General features: G+C 44.4%; 1 protein-coding gene across 1 annotated transcript; it reads right to left on the bottom strand.

Annotated features, from left to right (window-relative positions):
- Positions 1-10875: 10875 nt before the first annotated feature.
- Positions 10876-18083, bottom strand: lrit3a (info leucine-rich repeat, immunoglobulin-like and transmembrane domains 3a). Its single transcript, XM_038992938.1, has 4 exons — positions 17968-18083; positions 15685-16151; positions 12104-12409; positions 10876-11912 (listed from the first exon to the last, which is right to left on the bottom strand). The coding sequence occupies exons 1-4, from the start codon at positions 18081-18083 to the stop codon at positions 10876-10878; spliced, it is 1926 nt and encodes a 641-aa protein (XP_038848866.1).
- Positions 18084-25942: the final 7859 nt, after the last annotated feature.

The following is a 25942-nucleotide window of genomic DNA, read 5'->3' as shown; positions in this document are numbered from 1 at the left end:
CAGTAACAATGATTAACCCTCCACTCAATAACAGCAATAAACCCTCCACTCAGTAACAATGATTAACCCTCCACTCAATAACAGCAATAAACCCTCCACTCAGTAACAATGATTAACCCTCCACTCAATAACAGCAATAAACCCTCCACTCAGTAACAGCAGTAAACCCTCCACTCAGTAACAATGATTAACCCTCCACTCAGTAACAGCAATAAACTCTCCACTCAGTAACAATGATTAACCCTCCACTCAGTAACAGCAATAAACCCTCCATTCAGTAACAGCAATAAACCCTTTCACTCAGTAACAATGATTAACCCTCCACTCAGTAACAGCAATAAACCCTCCACTCATTAACAGCAATAAACCCTCCACTCAGTAACAGCAATTATCCCTCCACTCAGTAACAATAATAAACCCTCCACTCAGTAACAATGATTAACCCTCCACTCAGTAACAGCAATAAACCCTCCACTCAGTAACAGCAGTAAACCCTCCACTCAGTAACAGCAATAAACCCTCCACTCAGTAACAGCAGTAAACCCTCCACTCAATAACAGCAATAAACACTCCACTCAGTAACAGCAGTAAACCCTCCACTCAGTAACAGCAATAAACCCTCCACTCAGTAACTGCAATAAACCCTCCACCCAGTAACACTGATTAACCCTCCACTCAGTAACAGCAATAAACCCTCCACTCAGTAACACTGATTAACCCTCCACTCAGTAACAGCAATTAACCCTCCGCTCAGTGTAAGAGGTGCGTAACTGGCTGCAGGGAAGTCAGGCGCAGTGAATAACCTTCTATTCAGTAAAAGCAATAAACCCTCCACTCAGTAAATGTCACGCCCTGATCTGTTTCACCTGTCTTTGTGATTGTCTCCACCCACCTCCAGGGTTCACCCGTTTTCCCCATTAGGCCCTGGGTATTTTTTCTGGGGTTCCCTGTTTGTCTGTTGAACCATCTGCCTCCCGTGTCTGCATCTGGGTCTCGCCCTGTGCCCTTATAGTACGAACTGGCCATGACAGACCCAGCAGACTTGGACCAGCTCCGCAACGCTGTCTCCCTGCATTGGGAGGCATGAGGAGTTACTGCTGGACCTTTTGGAAGGGCTTCGTTCCCTGACGGAACGCCACGACCAAGGGTTCAAGGCTATTATGGAGCAAATCAGAGAGTTAGCTCATAGGCAGCCCGCCACCTCTGTAGAATTCCGCACGTTGGCCGCCGAGAGTGCCTGGAATCCGGAGTTCCTATTCGATATTGTCCATCACAGATTATCAGAGGTGATAAAAGATGCGCTAGCTGCTCGGGAGTTACTGGTGGACCTCGATTCCCTCATCGCCCTCACCATTAGGATTGAGTGGACATCTACGGGAACACAGGACTGAGAGGAGGTCTGGCCTAGGTCACACTCATCCATCCGCTCACTCAACTACGAAAGAATTTGGAAGTCCCCGATAGCTGTTTTTCCGAGAGGATCCGAGGCCACCCGAGCTCCCTCGAGAATCATCGACGACGGGTGAGTTGGATACACCGGAACCTATGCAACTGGGAAGGGCTAGATTATCGTCTAGGGAACGTTCACGCAGGCTAAGCTCCAGTAGTTGTCTGTATTGTGGTGCTGTAGGGCATTACATAGCCACCTGCCCAGTGAAGAGACCTGAATCCTTAGTAGGTACAAGTACATTGGTGAGCCTGACTGGGAACCCTCTAATTCCCATTACCCAAACTCCTTTTTATGTGATCTTGCTGTGGGGAGACCAGTCTAAGTCTCTCCAGGTGCTCATTGACTCTGTGACAGATGAGAGTTTCATGGACGCTACCCTGGTATCAGAACTAAGAATCCCTACTCAACTCCTCTCCATTCCCATGGATGCCAGGGCACAGGACGGCCGTTCCATTGAAAGTCACACACAGCACAGTTCCCATTAATATGCGGGTATCTGGAAACCACAGTGAGTCAATACAGCTTCTCCTCATTGAGTCTCCCCACATCCCTTTTGTTTTAGGATTTTCTTGACTCTAGAAGCACAACTCCGATATTGACTGGACCACGGCTTCAATCCTGGGATGGAGCCCGTTCTGCCATTTACATTGCCTGAAGGCGGCGCAGCCTTCCCCGGACACGTCTGCTTCCAGGGTTGAGTACGGCCTCGGATCTCTCTGCCATTCCCACAGAGTACCATGACCTCCTGGAGGTTTTCAGCAAGGCTCGTGCTACGTCCCTTCCTCCACATAGTCCTTACGATTGTGCTATTGACCTCCTCCTGGGCACCACACTGCCTCGAGGCTGGCTATATTCCCTGTCTGGTCTTGAGACCGAGGCCATGGAGGAGTACATCAAGGACTCTCTGGCTGTTGGGAGTGTTCGTCCTTCTGCCTCTCCTGCTGGCACAGGATTCTTCTTTGTGGGGAAGAAGGACAAGACCCTACGTCCATGCATTGATTACCAGGGCCTCAATGGCATTACGATCCAAAATCAGTACCCTCTACCTCTCCTCAGCTTTCAAACCTCTCCAGGAGGCTACCATCTTTTCCAAACTGGACCTTCGGAATGCCTACCATCTTGTGCGGATATCTGAAGGAGACGAGTGGACGACGGCTTTCAACACTGCCAGTGGACACTATGAGTACCTGGTCATGCCGTTTGGACTCACCTGTCTTCGAGGCACTGGTCAACGGGACATGTTGAATCGTTTTGTTTTTGTCTACCTCGATGACATCCTGATTCTCTCTCGTTCTGCCCAGGAACACATTCTCCATGTTCGACAGGTCCTTCAGCACCTCCTGGACAATTAGTTGTTTGTAAAAGCTGAGAAGTGCGAGTTCCATCGCTCCACAATCTCCTTTCTGGGATACATCATCGTTGAAGGGAATGTTCAGATGGATCCGGAAAAAGGTGAGAGCGGTGGTGGATTGGCCCCCTCCCACATCCAGGGTGCAGCTACAACGGTTTCTGGGGTTTGCTCATTTCTACCACCGTTTCATTCGGGGCTACCTGGCGGCCCCCCTCTCTGCACTCACCTCTCCCAAGTTACCATTCACATGGTCTCCAGCAGTGGACAAGGATATTGGGGATCTAAAGCAGCGATTCACTACTGCCCACATCCTCATCCATCCGGACTTGTCAATATGTGGTTGAGTTTGACGCTTCCGACGTGGGAGTAGGGGCCGTCCTTTCCCAGCGATCCGTCCAGGACCAAAGCTTCATCCCTGTGCGTTCATGTCCAATCATTTCAACCCTGCGGAGAGGAACTTTGACATTGGGAACCGGGAACTCCTAGCAGTTAAGATTGCTCTGGAGGAGTGGAGGCACTGGCTGGAAGAGGCGGAACATCCATTTTTGGTATGGACGGACCATAAGAATTTAGAATACCTCCGCACTGCCAAGCGCCTCAACCCAAGGCAAGCTCGTTGGGCCCTGTTAATTACCAGGTTCATTTTCACCATCTCCTACCGCCCTAGGTCCAAAAATGTGAAGCCGGACGCTCTCTCCCGTCTGTACAGTTCCACTGCCACTCCCTCTGAATCTGAGACCATCCTCCCTGCCGGCTTCGGTTGTTTGGGGTATTGAGGCTCTGGTCCGCAATGCACAACGTTCCCAGCGAGGAACGCTGGGGGGGCCCAGCTAACTGGATGTTCGTTCCTAATTCGGCCCAGCCGAAGTCGTGCTTGGCCGCGCAGATGTGGGTGAACAGTGAGTAAAGAAGGGGACTATGCACGCACCCCTGAGGGGCCCCAGTGTTGAGGATCAGTGTGGCAGATGTGTTGTTACCTACCCTTACCACCTGGGGATGGCCTGTCAGGAAGTCCAGGATCCAGTTGCAGAGGGAGGTGTTTAGTCCCAGTGGCCTTAGCTTAATGATGAGCTTTGTGGGCACTATGGTGTTGAACGCTGAGCTGTAGTCAATGAACAGCATTCTCACGTAGGTTTTCCTTTTGTCCAGGTGATTAAGGGCCGTGTGGAGTGCGATTGAGATTGCGTCATCTGTGGATCTGTTGGGGCGGTATGCGAATTGGAGTGGGTCTAGGGTTTCCTCGCCTTATGGTGCGTGGCCCCAGCCCAGTACCACCAGTGCCTACACCACGCACCAGGCTTCCAGTGCGTCTCCAGAGCCCTGTTCCTCCTCCACGCACTCTCCCTATGGTGCGTGTCTCCAGCCCAGTACCTCCAGTTCCGGCACCACGCACCAAGCCTCCTGTGCGTCTCCAGAGCCCTGTACGCACTGTTCCTTCTCCCCGCACTCGCCCTGAGGTGCGTGCCCTCAGCCCGGTACCTCCAGTTCCGGTACCACGCACCAGGCCTATAGTGCGCCTCGAGAGTCCAGTGTGCCCTGTTCCTGTTCCCCGCACTAGCCTTGAGGTGCTGTGCGCCTCAGCAGGTCAGAGTCGGCCGTCTGCCCAATGCCGCCTGCACTGCTCGCCTGCCCAGCGCCGTCTGAGCCATCTGCCTGCCCAGCGCCGTCTGAGCCATCTGCCTGCCCAGCGCCGTCTGAGCCATCTGCCTGCCCAGCGCCGTCTGAGCCATCTGCCTGCCCAGCGCCGTCTGAGCCATCTGCCTGCCCAGCGCCGTCTGAGCCATCTGCCTGCCCAGCGTCGTCTGAGCCATCCGTCTGCCCAGCGTCGTCTGAGCCACCCGTCTGCCCAGCGTCATCTGAGCCATCCGTCTGCCCAGTGCCGTTAGAGCCGCCCGTCTGTCCCGAGCCGTTAGAGCCGCCCGTCTGTCCCGAGCCGTTAGAGCCGCCCGTCTGTCCCGAGCCGTTAGAGCCGTCCGTCAGCCAGGAGCCGCTAGAGCCGTCCGTCAGTCAGGAGCTGCCAGAGCCGCCAGCCAGTCAGGAGCTGCCAGAGCCGCCAGCCAGTCAGGAGCTGCCAGAGCCGCCAGCCAGTCAGGAGCTGCCAGAGCCGCCTGCCAGTCATGAGCCGCCTGCCAGTCATGAGCCGCCTGCCAGTCATGAGCTGCCCTCCAGTCATGAGCTGCCCTCCAGTCATGAGCTGCCCTCCAGTCATGAGCTGCCTACCAGTCATGAGCTGCCTACCAGTCATGAGCTGCCTACCAGTCATGAGCTGCCTGCCAGTCATGAGCTGCCCTACAGTCATGAGCTGCCCTCCAGTCATGAGCTGCCCTCCAGTCATGAGCTGCCCTCCAGTCATGAGCTGCCCTCCAGTCATGAGCTGTCCTCCAGTCATGAGCTGTCCTCCAGTCATGAGCTGTCCTTCAGTCATGAGCTGTCCTTCAGTCATGAGCTGCCCTTCAGTCATGAGCTGCCCTTCAGTCCGGAGCTGCCACTCAGTCCGGAGCTGCCACTCAGTCCGGAGCTGCCACTCAGTCCGGAGCTGCCACTCAGTCCGGAGCTGCCACTAGTCCGGAGCTGCCTCTCTGTCCGGAGCTGCCACTCAGTCCGGAGCTGCCTCTCTGTCCGGAGCTGCTTTTCAGTCCGGAGTTGCCCCTCTGTCGTGAGCTACCGCCTTGTCTTGAGCTACCTCTCTGTCTTGAGCTACCTCTCTGTCTTGAGCTACCTCTCTGTCTTGAGCTACCTCTCTGTCTTGAGCTACCTCTCTGTCTTGAGCTACCTCTCTGTCCTGAGCTACCTCTCTGTCCTGAGCTATCTCCTCTATCTAGGGGGGGGCCTTGGTGAAGGTTCCTAGACCAAGGTCGGGGGCGAGGGTCGCCACTCAAAGGACGCTAAGGAGGGGGACAAAGACAGTGGTAGAGTGTTGTCCTCGTCCTGCGCCGGAGCCGCCACCGCCACCGCGGACAGATGCCCACCCAGACCCTCCTCTTGAGTTTTAGGGGTGCGTTCGGAGTCCGCACCTCAGGAGGGGGGTACTGTAACGTCCTGACCAGAGTTCTTATGTGTTTTGCTTGTTTAGTGTTGGTCAGGACGTGAGCTGGGTGGGAATTCTATGTTGTGTGTCTAGTTTGTCTGTTTCTGTGTCCAGCCTAATATGGTTCTCAATCAGAGGCAACTGTCAATCGTTGTCCCTGATTGAGAATCATATATAGGAGGCTTATTTTGTGGGTGATTGTTTCCTGTCTCTGTGTTTGTGTTCTGCACCAGATAGGACTGTTTTCGGTTTTCACATTTATTGTTTTTGTTGTTTGTAGTGTTCTCACATTCTTTATTAAATATGTTGAACACTAGCCGCGCTGCATTTTGGTCCTCTCCTTCAAACCGTTACAAACAGAGTTCAGAGTTTTAGAACAGAGTTTTAGAACAGGGTTTAGGGTTTTAGAACAGAGTTTTACAACATAGTTCATGGTAGATCTTAATGTGGAGTAAGACCACATTTATTGAGGAATGAGGAAACCAACATTGAACTCTGACCTGGAAAGACAGGCATGGAGTCTTCAATTGGCTGGTTGAGGGGATGTACCAACTTGACAGCAATGGGGGGGGGGGTGTCATTCACTTTAGGTTGACGTTCTCTGCCTCACCCCCTGAGTACTTGTTGACTTGCCGTACGGTCCGTGATTTCACATCAGTGTAGTAGACTTGATCCAGGAACACAGACATCCCCAAAGATTGAGACCTGATGGGAAGAATATTGAGAAGTTAGCAATGATATACACCGATCTACACGTGATATCTAATTATATACTACTCTAGTGCCAAACACAGATAGCTGCCCTAATGCAACATGATCTCAATAGAATATGAACCATTGTGTTGATACCTTTGTTGAATCAATGTGGCTGGCTAAAAGCTTCTTCATATGGCCCTAATGGGGTGGAGTTCAAGGCAGCTCTGGCTTTCCCTATTAAACAGTCATCTCTTAGCAACATGTGCGTTCACACTCTCCTTTCGCGTGGTGAACATCCTCATATGTCAGTGAAGACAGTCTTGGACAGTCTGGCTTGTACGATTTCTTATGTGTGAGATTGTTTGTATCTTTCAACCAGAGTAATATTGATTCAAATAGTAGAACATTTGGATTTTTTTCTTTAGCATGTAATGTTATATTACACTAAAATATCAATATGTCATGTTGTTTGGAAGAGAAACTGTTAACTGGGTGATTCCAATATATTATTTTTAAGTGGCAAAAGAATAGCTGAGACAACCGTTGTCTTGCCACCCGGTGAAACGGTCCAAAACATGAACGCTAGTTGTGTTGTATTGTGGTGTGTTGTGTTGTGTTATCCACTTCCCTCCATTTTCTCCACCAGAGACAGTCATGTAACCTGCTGTCCAGATAGTGTGTGTATTCAGATTAGAATATGTACCCTGTATGTGTGTCTCGCTATCCTGTATAGGCATCTTCCTCTCCCTGAGTGAATCAGGCTGGATGAGTAAGCGGGGGAACTCGGAAAAGTGGAGAAGACTTGTTTTCTGTTTACTCAGGAGAGCCATCATCAGACTCCACCAACCAAACCACTATTCCTACCCAGGATGACATGCATATTGTTAGCAGCAGTGTCACAAGTGGCTTTGTAAGTAGCTGTAGGAGGGCTAACAAGGCTGGCAAGGGCTCAGTGTCTCCAGCTGTAGTTGAGTTGAGTTAGAAATGTGCCTGCTCAATGGCTTTTGCCCCGTGATTTCACCCCTGTTGACAGCATCTGAAAGAGGTATATCACTCCAGGTCACTCTAGGTCAGTCTAGGTCAGTCTAGGTAAAATACAGCACATATTGAACTCTCGTTGTCATCGGAACACTATGATGTATTGGGAAATGTCATGGAGTGCACCTTGGAATACTGCGTCACTGTTCACTGTTTTGTTGGTATGCCCAATCTGATGCTAAACAATGTTTACATGTAGACCAAATGAATCATACATTAATCATCTACCTAAGATTTTAAGTATGTATGTGGGACATGGTAACAAATGAACTAGGGTTCTTATTACCGTGTTACTATAACTATAAATATAACATGTTACACGGATCCTTCAAGAATGCAGAAGTAATAACACAGTAAAGTGTTCAAGGGGGGGGCTCAAGACTAGCAGGTCCCACTAACTCATCCCATCTGTTAGTCAAACAACTTGGGTGTTGCCATGTTAATGGAATAGCTGGTATGACGGGTAGCGCCCAGACACGTGCAGCGGGTGGCATAGGCCAGGGTATCCATGGGAATGGCGTTCCAGCTCCACACATGTTATCAGGATTTACGGCAACACCTTTTCAGGCACACAGTAGGCCTTGACCCATTGATTACGGTCCCGCTCTCTCACTGTGCAGCCAGTCAGTGGGGCTAAAGGATAGGAGAGGAACACCCATGTGTCAGAAGCGGATACATTCTGATATTTACATGCTCAAATACACAGTCACATGCATGTTGGTGGATACACAGACATCCACATAATCACTAAGTAACAACTGTGAGACAGTGGAAGTGGAGATCAGGGTGGGCTCGACAGAGAAGACAGAGGAAGGGTTGTAATGTTGAGAAATACACTACCGTTCAAAAGTTTGGGGTCACTTAGAAATTTCCTTGTTTCTGAAAGAAAAGCAATTTTTTTGTCCATTAAAATAACATCAAATTGATCAGAAATACAGTGTAGACATTGTTAATGTTGTCAATGACTATTATAGCTGGAAAAAGCTGATTTTTAATGGAATATCTACATAGGTGTACATCTACCTAAGAGTTTAAGTTCTAATGGACCCATTATCAGCAAACATCACTCCTGTGTTCTAATGGCACATTGTGTTAGCTAATCCAAGTTTATCATCTTAAAAGGCTAATTGTTCATTAGTAAACCCTTTTGCAATTACATTAGCACAACTGAAAACTGTTGTCCTGATTAAAGAAGCAATAAAACTGGCCTTCTTTAGACTAGTTGAGTATCTGGAGCATCAGCATTTGTGGGTTCGATTACAGGCTCAAAATGGCCAGAAACAAAGAACTTTCTTCTGAAACTCGTCAGTCTATTCTTGTTCTGAGAAATGAAGGTTATTCCATGCAAGAAATTGCCAAGAAACTGAAGATCTCATACAACGCTGTCTACTACTCTCTTCACAGAACAGAGTAAACTAGCTCTAACCAGAATAGAAAGAGGAGTGGGAGGCTCTGGTGCACAACTGAGCAAGAGGACAAGTATATTGAAGTGTCTAGTTTGAGAAACAGATGCCTCACAAGTCCTCAACTGGCAGCTTCATTAAATAGTACCTGCAAAACACCAGTCTCAATGTCAACAGTGAAGAGGCGACTCTGGGATGCTGGCCTTCTAGGCAGAGTTGCAAAGAAAAAGCCATATCTCAGACTGGCCAATAAAAAGAAAAGATTAAAATGGGCAAAAGAACGCAGACACTGGACAGAGGAAGATTGGGAGAAAAAAATTATGGGCAGAAGAATCTAAGTTTGAGATGTTCGGATCACAAAGAAGAACATTCATGAGACGCAGAAAAAAGGAAAAGATGCTGGAGGAGTGCTTGACACCATCTGTCAAGCATGCTGGAGGCAATGTGATGGTCTGAGGGTGCTTTGGTGGTGGTAAAGTGGGAGATTTGTACAGGGTAAAAGGGATCTTGAAGAAGGAAGGCTATCACTTCATTTTGCAACGCCATGCCATACCCTGTGGACGGTGTTTAATTGGAGCCAATTTCCTCCTACAACAGGACAATGATCCAAAGCACAGCTCCAAACTATGCAAGAACTATTTAGGGAAGAAGCAGTCAGCTGGTATTCTGTCTATAATGGAGTGGCCAGCGCAGTCACCGGATCTCAACCCTATTGAACTGTTGTGGGAGCAGCTTGACCGTATGGTACGTAAGAAGTGCCCATCAAGCCAATCCAAATTGTGGGAGGTGCTTTAGGAAGCATGGGGTTAAATCTCTTCAGATTACCTCAACAAATTGACAACTAGAATGCCAAAGGTCTGCGAGGCTGTAATTGCTGCAAATGGAGGATTCTTTGACGAAAGCAAATTTTGAAGGACACAATTGTTATTTTAATTAAAAATCATAATTTATAACCTTGTCAACGTATTGACCATATTTGCTATTCATTTTGCAACTCTTTTCATGTATGTTTTCATGGAAAACAAGGACATTTCTAAGTGACCCCAAACTTTTGAACGGTAGTGTATATACACCTGTTGCTGAAGTGAGGAAAAGGCACAGAATCCTATTCCTCATGGCTAAAGCCAAGAGATGATCACATTGGGAAATATCACACCTCATAGATAATAGTGGAGTTGTTGTACAGAGAGCCGATGACTGCACTGTAAGGGGTATTTCACCTTGACCAACACTGCCATATATACCAAATGCTTATATGAAATATGAGGACATGAAATACACAAAGATTTGTTTTATTAAAAAGAAGAATACAATACCATTGTATGTACAAGTAAAAACAATACGTTACACAGAAACTGTTGCATTGTATGTAGGGCAGGTCAAATCTTCTAATATACTAGGGTTCGATAAAACTTTTTAGTAAAGTAAGGCAACAATTAGCTTGAAGGTTTGACTTTTGAGTGAACATTGCTAGCAGTTTGAATCAACGTGTTGTTGGACTAGGATAGTCGGCATGTCTATTTATACCATATTGAGATCAATGAATCTTTAAACCTGGTGTGGTGTATAGTGACAAAGAAGCAAGACATAGTGAACACTGTGGCAGATGATTTCATTATGGTATTATGGAAAATTGCATTAAACTGAGAATAAATGTGATAATAAATGTGAATAAGTGCTGAGCTGCAAAGACAGCAATCTTAACATTGAGTTGTCATGATGCTGTTTGTTTCCAGCATTAGGGCTGTTTTCCTAAAGAAATTAGAACATGTTTTTGTTTTTCTTGCCACGATACTTCTGAATTTTGCGATACTGGTATTGTGACAAACCAAATCTCAAAGTGTGGTTAAAAAAATAAGAAATGAAGGCTTCAACAATCAGTGATGCCATGTAGAGTCTTCATCTAGTGCTAGCACAGAAATTCTGACCTGGAACTGTCACTCCTGTATGTTATTTGTGAGTCAATGCTGGACCTGGAGAAGAGGAGCATCCTCTCTTGGGACTCCTCGGTCTGCCTGTGGGCCCACAATTCACTGGGATTAGCGTTCAAGGTCCTCTGCTTCATCGACAGTGTTTCGAACTTCACATATGTGTCTTTAGACAGCTCGTCGTCCAAACCTGGCACACTGCTCTGGCAGTAGAGTGAGAGGATCTTGTAAACCAGCAGACCGATGACAGGTAAAGCCACGGCGCAGGCAATGCCGCTGATGATCATCAGCAGCTGGTTCTCGGCATCGTCCTCAACAATGTCCAGGGTGAAGAAGTTGATGCAGGGGTCTATCCCTGCCGCACTTCCCTTGGCAACCAGACAAACCTGGTACCTCATTCCAGAAGTTAAGCCTTCGAGGAGGACCTTGCCACTCCCGGCATCGGTATCCATTGTCCTTTTGGAGTCATCCTCATCGTCGTAAGTAGAGTACACAACGGTGAGAGGGGCATCGCTCGTCAAACCGTCTGCCGTCCAGAGTAGAACCGCGCTGTCCGCCGTTTCCTCCACGATCTCGAGATCTTGGACGGACTTGGAAGCGTCCTTCTTTTTGCTCTGATCCGCCGCCAGCATCCTGTCGCTGCCTTGCTGGATCTTGGATGGTTTGGGTGGGGCTTTCTGCTGCACATTGCTGGGCATGAGTTTCTTCTTGGTGGGAACGGGTGGCAGTGTGGTCGTGGCTGGGGTGGTGGTGGTAATCAGGGTGCTAGGGGAGTTGGGGAAGTCAGTTGACGGAGTAGAGGATGTTGTGGATGGGCTATTCCCTCCAGCCTCTCCATTGGACCTCTGTGGGGGCATGGTTGTAGCGACATAACCTGCCACAGACAGGCTGATGGCAGCCTCTGCATTACCGGCAAAGTTCTTAGCCTTGCAGCTGTACTCCCCGTCGTCTTTGTACGAGATCCCATTTAGGCTGATGATGGACCATCGGACACCTTCTCCTGGAGACTCCTGGACAACTGTAGGTAGATCATGAAAATGCCAAGACTTAGTAATCGCCAAGATGTAGACTTTCGTTAAATGAAACACAAAGATCAACTGTAGAGTAAAAGCAAATCCTATTAAATCAATTTCGAAATCTAAAACTATTTTTGATAACCATGTTGAATAAGACACCTTTTCTTAAAATAAAATGTCTCACTGTTGATACCTGTGTTGTTGACAGGTGAGCCATCTGAAGTGGTCCAGATTAGGGTAGGTGTGGGGTAACCCGTGGCATCACAGCGCAGAAGCACATTGCTGCCCAACGAGGCCGTAATCTTGGTGGCTGACATCATGACAGACGGCTTGAGACATTGGTCCAGCTCCGCCCTTTGGAACATAACCCCGGCCAGGTTCTCAGGCCCACTGCAAGACAGGAACTGATCCATTAGTACCACTGATGTGTCAGACATTTTGGAGAGCTCGATCAGCTTGGAGATCCTGCAGTCGCAGATCCACGGGTTGTCCTGAAGACCTGGAGGGGACAAGAGAGGAAATGTTTGTGATAGTTATGCTAAATAAAACTTACATAAATGTTTGTAAAAAGGTTAGGAACGTGCAGTGCTTCAGAGATGAAGAACATGCTAACAATTATCATTGCTAATAGTAATGTGGCTGCGAATGTAAACAAACCAAAGAGTGGATTCCAGTCTCTCCTAGCTGATACACAAATTATACAAATGGTAGCACTTTATTATAACTCCATGTAACAAATAATTTATAATGGATTAGTAAAAAGTTGATTCATAATTTACTAATCATTTCTCCATTCATAAGATGTTTAATATTGTCCCTTATAAACAATCATTAGTTAAGGCTTTTCGCATGGCAAAAAAAAGGGTGTCTGTTTTGCCCTATAGTTGCACACGCATCGGTTTTGTTGCTAAACAGCCAATGGCATGTCGGTCTTTTTGTGAGAAATTACACTGGTCACTCAAAAAATGTATAAAGTATTTATAAAGTATAAATAGAACACACATTAGGCCACGCAAAAGACTGGTAAATGGTTAATAAATGGTTTATAATGACCTATATTTAACATGTCATAAATTATCTTATGAATCATTATTAAACAATTTGATAGTTGTTTGTAAATGTATGAATAACTAGGTTACTGACGTTTACAAATGTGGGAGTAAAGATTAATATACAGTGGTGTAAAGTACTTCAATAAAAATACTTTAAAGTACTACTTAAATAGTATTAGGGTATCTGTGCTTGACTTTACAATTTATATTTTTGACAACTTTTACTTTTACTCCACTACATTCCTAAAGACGTAATGTACTTTTTACTCCCATACATTTTCTCTGACACCCAAAAGTACTCGCTACATTTCAAATTCTCAGGCAGAACAGAAAAATGGTCCAATTCACGCACCTATCAATATAATGCGTTGTCATCCCTACTGCCTCTGATTTGGCAGACTCACTAAATGCAAATACTGCATTTGTAAATGATATCTGAGTGTTGGAGTGTGCCCCTGGCTGTCCGTAAATAAAAATAAATAAAATAATAATCCTGCCATCAGGTTTGCTTAATATAAGGAATTTGATGTATTGCATTTATTTGAACTTAATATTACTCAACTATGACAATTGAGTACTTTTTCCACCACTGCACTTAAGTACATTTAAAACCAGATTCTATTTGACATTTACTCAAGTATTATTTTACCTGGTGACTTTCACTTTTACTTGAGTCATTTTCTATTAAGGTATCTTTACTTTCATGTATGACAATTTAGTACTTTTTCCACCATTGTTAATAAATGATGAATAAACTATTTACTGATCCATTATAAATGCTTTATTACATTAAGTTATTTTTAAAGTCCTACCTACATATTTTGTATTTTAGTTGATTAACAACAGCGAGAGAGAGAGAGAGATTGTATATGTGTTTGAGTGTGTGTTTGTACAGTAGCTGTGTTTCCGTTAGCTTGTGTGTCTCAGCTTTTACCAAAACCGTGGCAGGGTGTACACTTTGTTATTGTTTGAACTGCAGATTGAATGCTGATTGGCTGACAGAACCTCCAGTTTATAATAGCAAAAAGGCACCTTGGGGGTTTGTGATGTATGGTCAATATACCACGGCTAAGGGCTGTATCCATAACAACAGCCGATAGCCGTGGTATATTGGCCATATACCACACCCCCACATGCATTTTAGTTTAATTCTATCATGTGATGGTACGGGAATAGTCTATATTCTGTACATGGGACGTTATGTGTCTTCCTTAGGGATAGGCTAATCTTGTTTCTCCCTCCAGTACGCCAGTGAATAGAACAAGCTTTTTCAGCATGGAAAAGCTAGCTGGTCCTTAACATCCCATTAACATTATCTCACTCCTCAAGCTAGTTCTCAGACAGAGTGAAAGAGAGAGTATTTTCTTTAAGATGGACAATCTTCACTTATAATCAATTCTGTACTTTATTCATAAAGAACATTGTACATGTGATTTGTTTTAGAAAGTAGTCCCTTAACAAGTCCCGGTTTATTTAATGATTTATTTATTTGTCTTGTATCCGAATGCTCTCTACAATGTACTGTATATGTCAGTTTGTACATCAGCGTTCTATTCAGCATTTGGCATGCCAATGAAAACCTGGGTACATCTGAGGGCCTGCTTACACCTTCCCACATTCTGTGAGATTTAGTGTGGAGCCCAAAATACATGGCATGTTTGTACAAATCAAAGCATGGAAAGATAACTAATTAGATTTGTCAAAGCCAAAGTTTAGAAAGGGACTATCTTTGCATGATAACTTTAACTCCCTACTGCTTACGAGGTGGATCTAAAATAGGTTGACCTGGTAACCTGCAGCTACAGCACATAGAAGTCCAAGCGTTGTGGACGTGTAGGTGATAGTCTATTGATAGTTTGTTGAGCATCTATAGATAGATTTTCCAAATAAAGAGCAGCCCAAATAGGTTTTGGAACCTCAATGTGAAGATGGAAATATGCCTTTGGGTTAAACGTTGCTGTCACTAAGTAAACACATTGCGTTACAGTCCAGGTGCCAGACAAAAAGTGACATCACGTTGAGGTGTTGTCATAACAATTGCCATGGATTTCATGTATGTACTACTTCCTAATGTTCGTAGGAAGGTTCAGCAAACGCCCTTTACGGGCTACGTAACAACCCAAAACTCGATACACTTCTACGAAGACCAGTGCCATGTTCTGTTATCACCGAACACTGCTTTACTGCAGGGGTGGTCAACCCACCTCCTGGAGAGCCACTGGGATTTCAGGGTTTTGCTCCAGCCCTGCTCTAACACATGGGTCAGCTAATCTCAGGTGTGTCCTCCTGAAGAGTAGCTGATCAGTAGAAGCACGTGTTGTAGTCAGGGCAAAACCAGTACAGATGTAGGATCTTAATTTGAGCCAATTTGCTACATCAGGAAAATAATTCTGTAGCAACAGGAAATGTAAATTGTTATGTGAATTATTATTAATGGACATTTTGTAAGGGTAAATAATTTTTTTGTAAAGGAAAATCAAGTCAGAAATTTCTAATGGAAAATTACAAACTTCAGAACCCTTTTAAAACCTCAAATACACTACTAGTTTGCATTGCAGGAAAGCTGCAATGCAGGGTGATCAAATAAGCATCAGGGTGATCAAAATAAGATCCTACATCTGTAGCTCTTGAGGGTGGAGGGTTGTGCAACCCTGCCCAAAGTCCTAACCTTAAATCCTCATCCCCACATCACCCACTCACACTTCCTTATCAGTTCTCTTACCGAGCACCACTTTCTGGGACAGGCTGGAGTAGACGTGCATTCCATTGAACGGCGGCCAGATATCCACGAGGTCCGAAGACAGGGTGGTCAACTTGTTGCTGGAGATATCCAGGTAGGTGATGTTGACCAGGTACGGGATAGCCTCCATGGCAACGCTGGTCAAGCGGTTGTTGTGAAGATCCAGCGTCCTCAGACTAGGCATCTCCTTTAGGGACTCCCAGGGGAAGGTGGAGATCAGGTTCCCATCCAGCCGCAGTTCGTGGAGGACCTTGAGGTTGTAGAAGGCGGCGGCGTCCACAGAGGAGATAGAGTTGTAGGTGATCCACAGGTAGCGCAGGTCGTTCAGGTAGTAGAAGGCCTCGGTGGGGATGCGCCTCACACCTGTCTTCTCTACCCGCAGTTTGACCGTATCCACAGGGACATTTACGGGGATGTCGGACATGTCTGGGTCATTACACAGCACAGATCTGAGAGGAACAGAATACATGGGCTCGGTGTAAATATATAAAAAAATGTCCTTCTCCCTTTCATGGAGTTATCACTCTTCTGGACAGGTCAAAGCTAGAGTTCCATTGCATAGCTTTCACCTATCCAGTCTAGTCAGATCACTGATTACCATTCAGAAGGGGTTGGAAGGTTCTTCAGTTCTTGTTCTTGAGAACCACAGGGTGTTGTTCCGGCCCAGTTGCCTTAAAAACCACCTGATTCATCTGATCATCTAGCCCTTAATAGCTTGAGTCATGTGCGTTAATGCTGGGCTGGGACAAAAGCCTAGAAAACGGACCAGGATTGAAGAGCTCTGCACTTTGTGTTTCCATCTCCACAATTCATCTCTTACATACTTATGGGACTTTAGAAAAGTTGTTCTATGATACTTTTCATGACTCCATACTCTGTTCCCAACTCTTGAGATGCAGTCATCCTAAACATGGGATAGGTATTGAGAAAAAGTGGTCCTCTATTGAACTCATACTTCAAAGCCTAAGAGGTCTGACACAAGGTTATAATACTAAGAGGGACAGGTGGTTTTAATACTAAGAAGGACAGGGGGTTATAATACTAAGAGGGACATGGGGTTATAATACTAAGAGGGACAGGGGGTTATAATACTAAGAGGGACAGGGGGTTATAATACTAAGAGGGACAGGGGGTTATAATACTAAGAAGGACAGGGGGTTATAATACTAAGAGGGACAGGGGGTTATAATACTAAGAGGGACAGGGGGTTATAATACTAAGAGGGACAGGGGGTTTTAATACTAAGAGGGACAGGGGGTTATAATACTAAGAAGGACAGGGGGTTATAATACTAAGAGGGACAGGGGGTTATAATACTAAGAGGGACAGGGGGTTATAATACTAAGAGGGACAGGGGGTTATAATACTAAGAGGGACAGGGGGTTTTAATACTAAGAGGGACAGGGGGTTATAATACTAAGAAGGACAGGGGGTTATAATACTAAGAGGGACAGGGGGTTATAATACTAAGAGGGACAGGGGGTTATAATACTAAGAGGGACAGGGGGTTATAATACTAAGAGGGACAGGGGGTTATAATACTAAGAGGGACAGGGGGTTATAATACTAAGAGGGACAGGGGGTTATAATACTAAGAAGGACAGGGGGTTATAATACTAAGAGGGACAGGGGGTTATAATACTAAGAGGGACAGGGGGTTATAATACTAAGAGGGACAGGGGGTTATAATACTAAGAGGGACAGGGGGTTTTAATACTAAGAGGGACATGGGGTTATAATACTAAGAGGGACAGGGGGTTATAATACTAAGAGGGACATGGGGTTATAATACTAAGAGGGACAGGGGGTTATAATACTAAGAGGGACATGGGGTTATAATACTAAGAGGGACATGGGGTTATAATACTAAGAGGGACAGGGGGTTTTAATACTAAGAGGGACAGGGGGTTATAATACTAAGAGGGACATGGGGTTATAATACTAAGAGGGACATGGGGTTATAATACTAAGAAGGACAGGAGGTTCTAATACTAAGAGGGACATGGGGTTCTAATACTAAGAGGGACATGGGGTTATAATACTAAGAGGGACAGGGGGTTCTAATACTAAGAGGGACATGGGGTTATAATACTAAGAGGGACATGGGGTTCTAATACTAAGAGGGACAGGGGGTTATAATACTAATACAAAATACATGGATCATTTAAAAAAAGATAGTGATACTGTATATCTGTGGAAAATGGTCCAGATTCAACTACAATAAAATATGTAAAGACAACCTCCTATAAGAAACATGGTAAATACCTGGTCCCCGTTCCATCACTCCGTCCATGGTAAACACAGGTACACTGGGAAGGACAGAATGAATGGGCCACACTGAAGCAGCACAGGAAGACATAGGCGTAGAGAAGAAGATGCATGGTTCACCAAATCAACCAAACACGATCACACCACAAGGTCAGGAGAAAGAGGAGAGGAAAAGACATCTGAATTCATGTAGAAAGGTTGAAAAAAATACTCATCATCTTTTGTAGAGAGGAAAAAATATGAATAGTCCCAAAGTCCTACATGCATAAGAAGTGCTTACAGGTGACCCATCGTTAGGATGGGAGAAGGGGGAGGGGAGGACAGTAAGGCCAGATTAGTGGAGGATTTCACAGGGCCGACTAGGTCACGCAAGCCAGGACAGGGAGGATAGAAATCAGCCTTGGGGACACAAACACTAATCGGCTAGCACACTTGGCGGGGAGGTTTCCCCTTACCCGATCCCCTGGATACCCTCACACACCCACAGCCTTCATCACCCCAGTCTACCCAGCCCTGAACCCCCCTAACACACACCCACAGCCTTCATCAACCCAGTCTACCTAGCCCAGACCTCCCTCCCTCCCACACACACACTCCCCCCACTGTTTTCTCCTCCCTTACCGCTCTTCTAACCCTCACTGTTATGGCACTAGCCCTACCCGTGCTGACACTGGGCTGGGCCTTTTCCTAAGAGTTGCGTGAGGGATCTCCGAGTGACACAAGGGTGCAAGCTGTAGTCTGGGGCGTGATTTATCTCCTCATGGAGGGGACCGGAGTGGAGGGGGTGGGGGGTGACCGGGGTGGCGTGGGAAGAATGGCATTGTATGCTGTAGCTTTAAGATTTCCCTTCACTGGAACGAAGAGGCCTAGCCTGAACCATAAATAGCAGCCCCACATCATTAATCCTCCTTCACCAAACTTTACAGTTGGCACTATGCATTGGCATAGGTAGCGTTCTCCTGGCATCCACCAAACTCAAATTTGTCAGTCGGACTACCAGATGGTGAAGCGGGATTCATTACTCCAGAGAACGCGTTTCCACTGCTGCGGAGTCAAATGGCGGCAAGCTTTACACCACTCCACCTGACGCTTGGCACTGTGCTATCTAACCTCCAAATGAGCTTCAATGCCATACAACACTCCTTCCATGGCCTACAACTGCTCTTAAACGCAAGTAAAACCAAATGCATGCTTTTCAACCGTTCGCTGCCTGCACCCGCCCGCCCGACTAGCATCACCACCCTGGACGGTTCCGACCTAGAATATGTGGACATCTATAAATACCTAGGTGTCTGGCTAGACTGTAAACTCTCCTTCCAGACTCATATTAAACATCTCCAATCCAAAATCAAATCAAGAATCGGCTTTCTATTTCACAACAAAGCCTCCTTCACTCACGTCGCCAAACTTACCCTAGTAAAACTGACTATCCTACCGATCCTCGACTTCGGCGATGTCATCTACAAAATAGCTTCCAATACTCTACTCAGCAAACTAGATGCAGTTTATCATAGTGCCATTTTGTTACTAAAACACCTTATACCACCCACCACTGCGACCTGTATGCTCTAGTCGGCTGGCCCTCGCTACATATTCGTTGCCAGACCCACTGGCTCCAGGTCATCTATAAGTCCATGCTAGGTAAAGCTCCGCCTTATCTCAGTTCACTGGTCACGATAACAACACCCACCCGTAGCACGCGCTAACCGATCGCTGCAGCTGTACATAGTCCATCTGTAAACAGCCCACCCAATTTACCTACCTCATCCCCTTACTGTTTTTATTTATTTACTTTTCTGCTCTTTTGCACACCAGTATCTCTACTTGGACATGATCATCTGATGATTTATCACTCCAGTGTTAATCTGCTAAATTGTAATTATTCGCTCCTATGGCCTATTTATTGCGTACGTCCTCATGCCTTTTGCACACAATGTATATAGACTCATTTTTTCCCCCTACTGTGTTATTGACTTGTTTATTGTTTACTCCATGTGTAACTCTGTGTTGTTGTCTGTTCACACTGCTATGCTTGTCACGTTCTGACCTTTATTTTCCTTTGTTTTGTCTTTAGTTAGTATGGTCAGGGCATGAGTTGGGGTGGGCAGTCTATGTTATGTGTTTCTATGTTTAGGATTGTCAATTGGCCTGATATGGTTCTCAATCAGAGACAGGTGTTTTGCATTGTAGCCTACCTGGTTAAATAAAGGTGAAAAAAAAAAAAAATAGTGCCTGGTGATATTAGGCTTGGGTGCGGCTGCTCGGCCATGGAAACCCATTTCATGAAACTCCCGACGAACAGTGCTGACATTGCCTCTAGAAGCAGTTTGGAACTCGGTAGTGTTGCAACCGAGAACAGGCGATTTTTACGCGCTATGTGCTTCAGCACTCTGCGGTCCCATAATAACAGCACTTACAGTTGACCTGGGCATCTCTAGCAGGCCCGAAATTTGATGAACTGACTTGTTGGAAAGGTGTCATCCTATTGAAAGCCATGTTGAAAGTCACTGAGATCTTCAGTACGGGCCATTCTACTGCCAATATTTGTCAGCAACGGGTGTGGCTGAAATACCCGAATCCACTAATTTGAATGGGTCTCCACATACGTTTGTACTTACAGAATATCAAGCATATTATGCACTACAATATGGTATTTTACGGTAAGACTTTCTTCTGTGATGTACCAGATGAATATATATATATTTATATAATATAAGATAATTTGCCTTGAATGAGCTCCTCCTGTAATCTAAAAGGTGTATAAATGGTTACTTCACACATATTTATTGTATGGAGAACACCAGAATACACATCTTTCTAGGAAAGATCGATTAATTAACCATTATACTCATGAAAAATAGGAGTTATTCATTTCATTATTAGTGATTTTTGTATATTTACCCTTGAGTGGGTCAGAAACAGACTGCTGCTGGTCTTAGCTTGGTCCTGACTGAGTGAAAGAGGGACATCTGGTGTTAGAACGACAGTTGGTTGAGTAGAGATAAAGTGGAGTACTTTTGCCTGTGTGGGCAATACATACATTACATACATACATACATACGTACATACTCTCTCTCTCTCTCTCTCTCTATATATATATATATATATATATACATATGTATATACAGGTAACTGCCAAAATTAAGGAAACCCCAACCTAAAGTGCCTTTTTTAGGTCATTGGACCACCAGATTGTACATGTATCTGGAACTCTATTGGAGGGATGCGACACCATTCGTCCACGTGAAATTCCATAATTGGTGTTTTGTTGATGGTGGTGGGAAACACTGTCTCAGGTGCTGCTCCAGAATCTCCCATAAGCGTTCAATTGGGTTGAGATCTGGTGACTGACACACACACACACACACACACACACACACACACACACACACACACACACACACACACACACACACACACACACACACACACAAACTTGAACCTGTTTGGGATAGGGGGCAGCATTTTAACGTTCGGATGAAAAGCCTGCCCAGAGCAAACTTCCTGCTACTCATGCCCAGAAGCTAATATATGCATATTATTAGTAGATTTGGATAGAAAACACTCTGATGTTTCTAAAACTGTTTGAATGATGTCTGTGAGTATAACAGAACTCATATGGCAGGCGAAAACCTGAGAAGAATTCAACCAGGAAGTGGGAAATCTGAGGTTTGTAGTTTTCAACTCATTGCCTTTCTAATATACAGTGTCTATGGGGTCATATTGCACTTCCTAAGGCTTCCACTAGATGTCAACAGTCTTTAGAACCTTGTTTGAGGCTTCTACTGTAAAGGGGGAGAGAATGAGAGCTGTTTCAACCAGATGTCTGGCAGAGTGCCATGAGCTGGTCACGCGCGTGGCCGTGAGAGCGACCTGCGTTCCATTGCATTTCTAAAGACAAAGGAATTCTCCGGTTGAAACATTATTGAACATTTATGTTAAAAACATCCTAAAGATTGATTCTATACATTGTTTGACATGTTTCTACAAACTGTTATATAACTTTTTGGACTTTTCCTCTGAACTTTCGCCTGGACTTGCCCGCGCCTCATGACTGGATTTGTGATCTAAACGCGCTAACAAAAAGGAGGTATTTGGACATAAATGATGGACTTTATCAAACAAAACATTTTTTTTTGTGGAACTGGGATTCCTGGGAGTGCATTCTGATGAAGATCATCAAAGGTAAGTGAATATTTATAATGCTATTTCTGACTTCTGTTGACTCCACAACATGGCGGGTACCTGTATGGCTTGTTTTTGTGTCTGAGCGCCGTACCCAGATTATTGCATGGTGTGCTTTTTCGGTAAAGCTTTTTTTAAATCTGACACAGCGGTTGCATTAAGGAGAAGTATATCTTTAATTCTGTGCTTAACACTTTTATCTTTTATCAAAGTTTATGATGAGTATTTCTGTAAATTGATGTGGCTCTCTGAAAATTCGCCGGATGTTTTCGAGGCACAACATTACTGACCATAACGCGCCAATGTAAACTGAGGTTTTTGGATATAAATATGAACTTTATCGAACAAAACATAAATGTATTGTGTAACATGAAGTCCTATGAGTGCCATCTGATGAAGATCATCAAAGGTTAGTGATTCATTTTATCTCTATTTCTGCTTTTTGTGACTCCTCTCTTTGGCTGGAAAATGGCTGTATGTTTTTTTGTGACTAGGCTCTGACCTAACATAATCATATGGTGTGCTTTCGCTGTAAAGCCTTTTTGAAATTGGATACGATGGGTAGATTAACAAGAAGTTAAGCTTTCATTTGGTGTATTGCACTTGTGAATGTATGAAAGTTAAATATTTCTAAAAATATTTTTGAATTTCGCGCTCTGCCTTTTCAGTGGATGTTGTCGAGCATAAGAAGTTAAACCCCTTCATTCTTCTTTGAGACCCCTCTTTCAAAGTCACTGAGATCTCTTCTTCTAGCCATGGTAGCAAAAATAATGGGCAACTGGACATTTTTATACATGACCCTAAGCCTGATGGGATATAAATTGTTTAATTAACTCAGGAACCACACATGTTGGAAGCCATGCTTTCAATAGACTTTGTATCCTGTCATGCCCTGATCTGTTTCACCGATCTTTGTGCTCGTCTCCACCCCCCTCCAGGTGTCGCCCATCTTACCCATTATCCCCTGTGTACTTATACCTGTGTTTTCTGTTTGTCTGTTGCCAGTTCGTCTTGTTTGTCAAGCTTACCAGCGTTTGTCCTGACAGCTCCTGTCTTTTCCCCAGCCTCTCTTTATCTCGTCCTTCTGGTTTTGACCTTTGCCTGTCCTGACCCTGTACCCGCCTGCCTGACCACTGCCTGTCTCTGACCCTGCCTGCCGTCCTGCCGTCCTGTAGTCCTGTACCTTTGCTCCATCTCTGGATTACCGACCTCTGCCTGACCTGACCCTGAGCCTTCCTGCCATCCTGTACCTTGGCCTCTACTCTGGATTATCGACCCCTGCCTGCCTTGACCTGTCGTTTGCCTGCCCCTGTGGTTACAATAAACATTGTTACTTCACACAGTCTGCACTTGGGTCTTACCTTGATTCCTGATAGTATCCCTCATTTACTCAAGTGTTTCTTTTATTTTGGCAGTTACCTGTACACACTATTTTCTGTTTGTAATTACTCAATGTTACACTGTACTTACTGCAGTAACCCTAACTCTTACCCCAACCCAATTGGTCATTGGAAATGAAAATACTTGTTAAGCTGTACTTAAAGGAACAGTTATTGTAATAAGAACACTGCGGAGTGTTTCACAGGGAATACAGTGATTTTTATTTATGCATGCAAATTTTGATCCTACATGCCAGAAAAGCCACTTCAACTGTTAGCACACGTATGTACAAAACAGATTAAATTAAGAGAATGTTACTATGTAACATTTACTGGGTCTCGTCCACAGATACAGAACAAAAAAACTGAACGACTGGGTCGCGTCTCTAGCAACCCTAGATTTGTGTCGGGACTATATATTGTGGAAGGATGAAATAGTATGAATAAATTTATAAAAATATATTTTTAAATTAAAATATGTCAAACATAAGTTGAATATGTTGGTAACCCGTTGTATAAAAGTGATAATGCCCTTGAAGCCGGTGTTCGGAGGATATTTTGGGACGGTTTGCCGACTTCGTCTCGGGCCTAAAAACACCCGTGCCAATATATTCTCCGATAACACTGGCTAAAAGACAGGAGCTGACAGGACAAACGCTGGTAAGCTTGACAAACAAGACGAACTGGCAACAGACAAACAGAAAACACAGGTATATCCTCCGATAACACCACCAGTAACACCGGCTTCGAGGTCATTATCACATAAGTAAGCATTCTTTGTGAAAGTACAAAAGACTAATACGAGGAGAAAGCTGAAAACATTGTCAGGTCATTTACTGAATAAGCAACGTTGGTACAATAGTCAGTTCAAGACATGGTTGAAAGCTCATCACAAACTAAACAGACACAACTCAAACACTACTGTCTAATATCAGTAGCATAATGCTGTTACCATGGGGGGTTTAGTACTGCACATGTAAACAAAAGGTTGACCCAGCAAGACAGGCAAAGAGTTAAACAAAATTGTCCATGCCACAAAAAACATCTAATTTCACAGTTTTTACCTAACAGTACAGTTATCCAACTCTGAGTTGAACACCAATGCGCTTACACCTAGAGAGAGCACAGAAATGTTCAAATAAGTGCACAAAACTAGCTCTTAGAAATACTGACCAAACAAATATTGCCAGGCAATGAAATGGTAGGCCACCTTCAGAGTCCTATGGCATAATGATGTGTAAGCAATACAATCCAACTTTTACTGTCATAAATAAAATAACTTACTGTGACATACACTTTTCTTAAGTCTGATAAATCCAACAAAAAGTTCAATTTTACATGAAATACTTTTTTTTGCGTCAATATTTTTGAAAGACTGGGATTCATAGTGAATTAAACCACAGTAACTTATTTTTATTCTCTTATGAATTGTCCTGAATTTGAAGTGCTTAACATCTAGGACCAAAGTATGCATTTATATCTCAATATATGCAGTGCAGAAATCTGCAAAAACTTTCATACTTGTATTTATTAAGTTATACTTTATGAAATAAAAATGGGGGTATGAGAACATGTGTCCGTGTGCTTGTGTGGCATATGATTAAAGACGATGGAATCATTCACAGTCCTTAGATACATAGCTTTAAATTGGCAAGATGCCTCATATTGTAATAAAATAATCCATTGTTTATCATATTGGCAACTAATTTCTTCTTTGATAATGACCTAAGTGTTTCCTGTTTAACAGGCTTCCCGCTGGGCACACATTGGTTAAATCAATGTTGTTTCCACGTCATTTCAATGAAATTACATTGAACCAATGTGGAATAGACGTTTAATTGACATCTGTGCCCAGTGGGTTGGCACATCTAGTAAATCATGTTTTTGTATTATTATAATTTGGTAATGCTATTGTGTAACCGCAGGTAGAAAAAAAAGCTTTTCACTTCAAAGATATTATTTAGATCCCTGGCATTACTGGTATTTAAAGGCTTCAGAAGCTTTAAAAGTTCCCCTGTGTGATTGAAAATATTGTAGTCTTCAACACCGATCACCCATCCATGTACATAGTGCTTTAAAATGAGATCTATACAGACACACAAACATGAGAAATGTGCTTCAAACCCTTTAAGCCCTAACTGACCACCTAAAAAATGAATATAAATAAATTATAAAGGGGGGAAATGTGACACTTGATAAAACTACAAACTCATAAAAATCCAAAGAAATTCTCCAAAGTAAAAAAGTTAATGAAAAATACTTCCAATTCTACTACGTACTGAACTACTAACTACTATAAAAGCCATAATAATACAGGTAATACTAATAATCATCATCATAATCATAATACAGTCCATAAGAGAGGTAATAGGGCTCATCATCTGAAATGCTGTTTGGAGGGGTTGTGA

The sequence above is a fragment of the Salvelinus namaycush genome, chromosome 5 (genome assembly GCF_016432855.1).
Source record: "Salvelinus namaycush isolate Seneca chromosome 5, SaNama_1.0, whole genome shotgun sequence".
NCBI lineage: Eukaryota > Metazoa > Chordata > Actinopteri > Salmoniformes > Salmonidae > Salvelinus > Salvelinus namaycush.
This window is presented reverse-complemented; position numbering and strand designations above follow the sequence as displayed.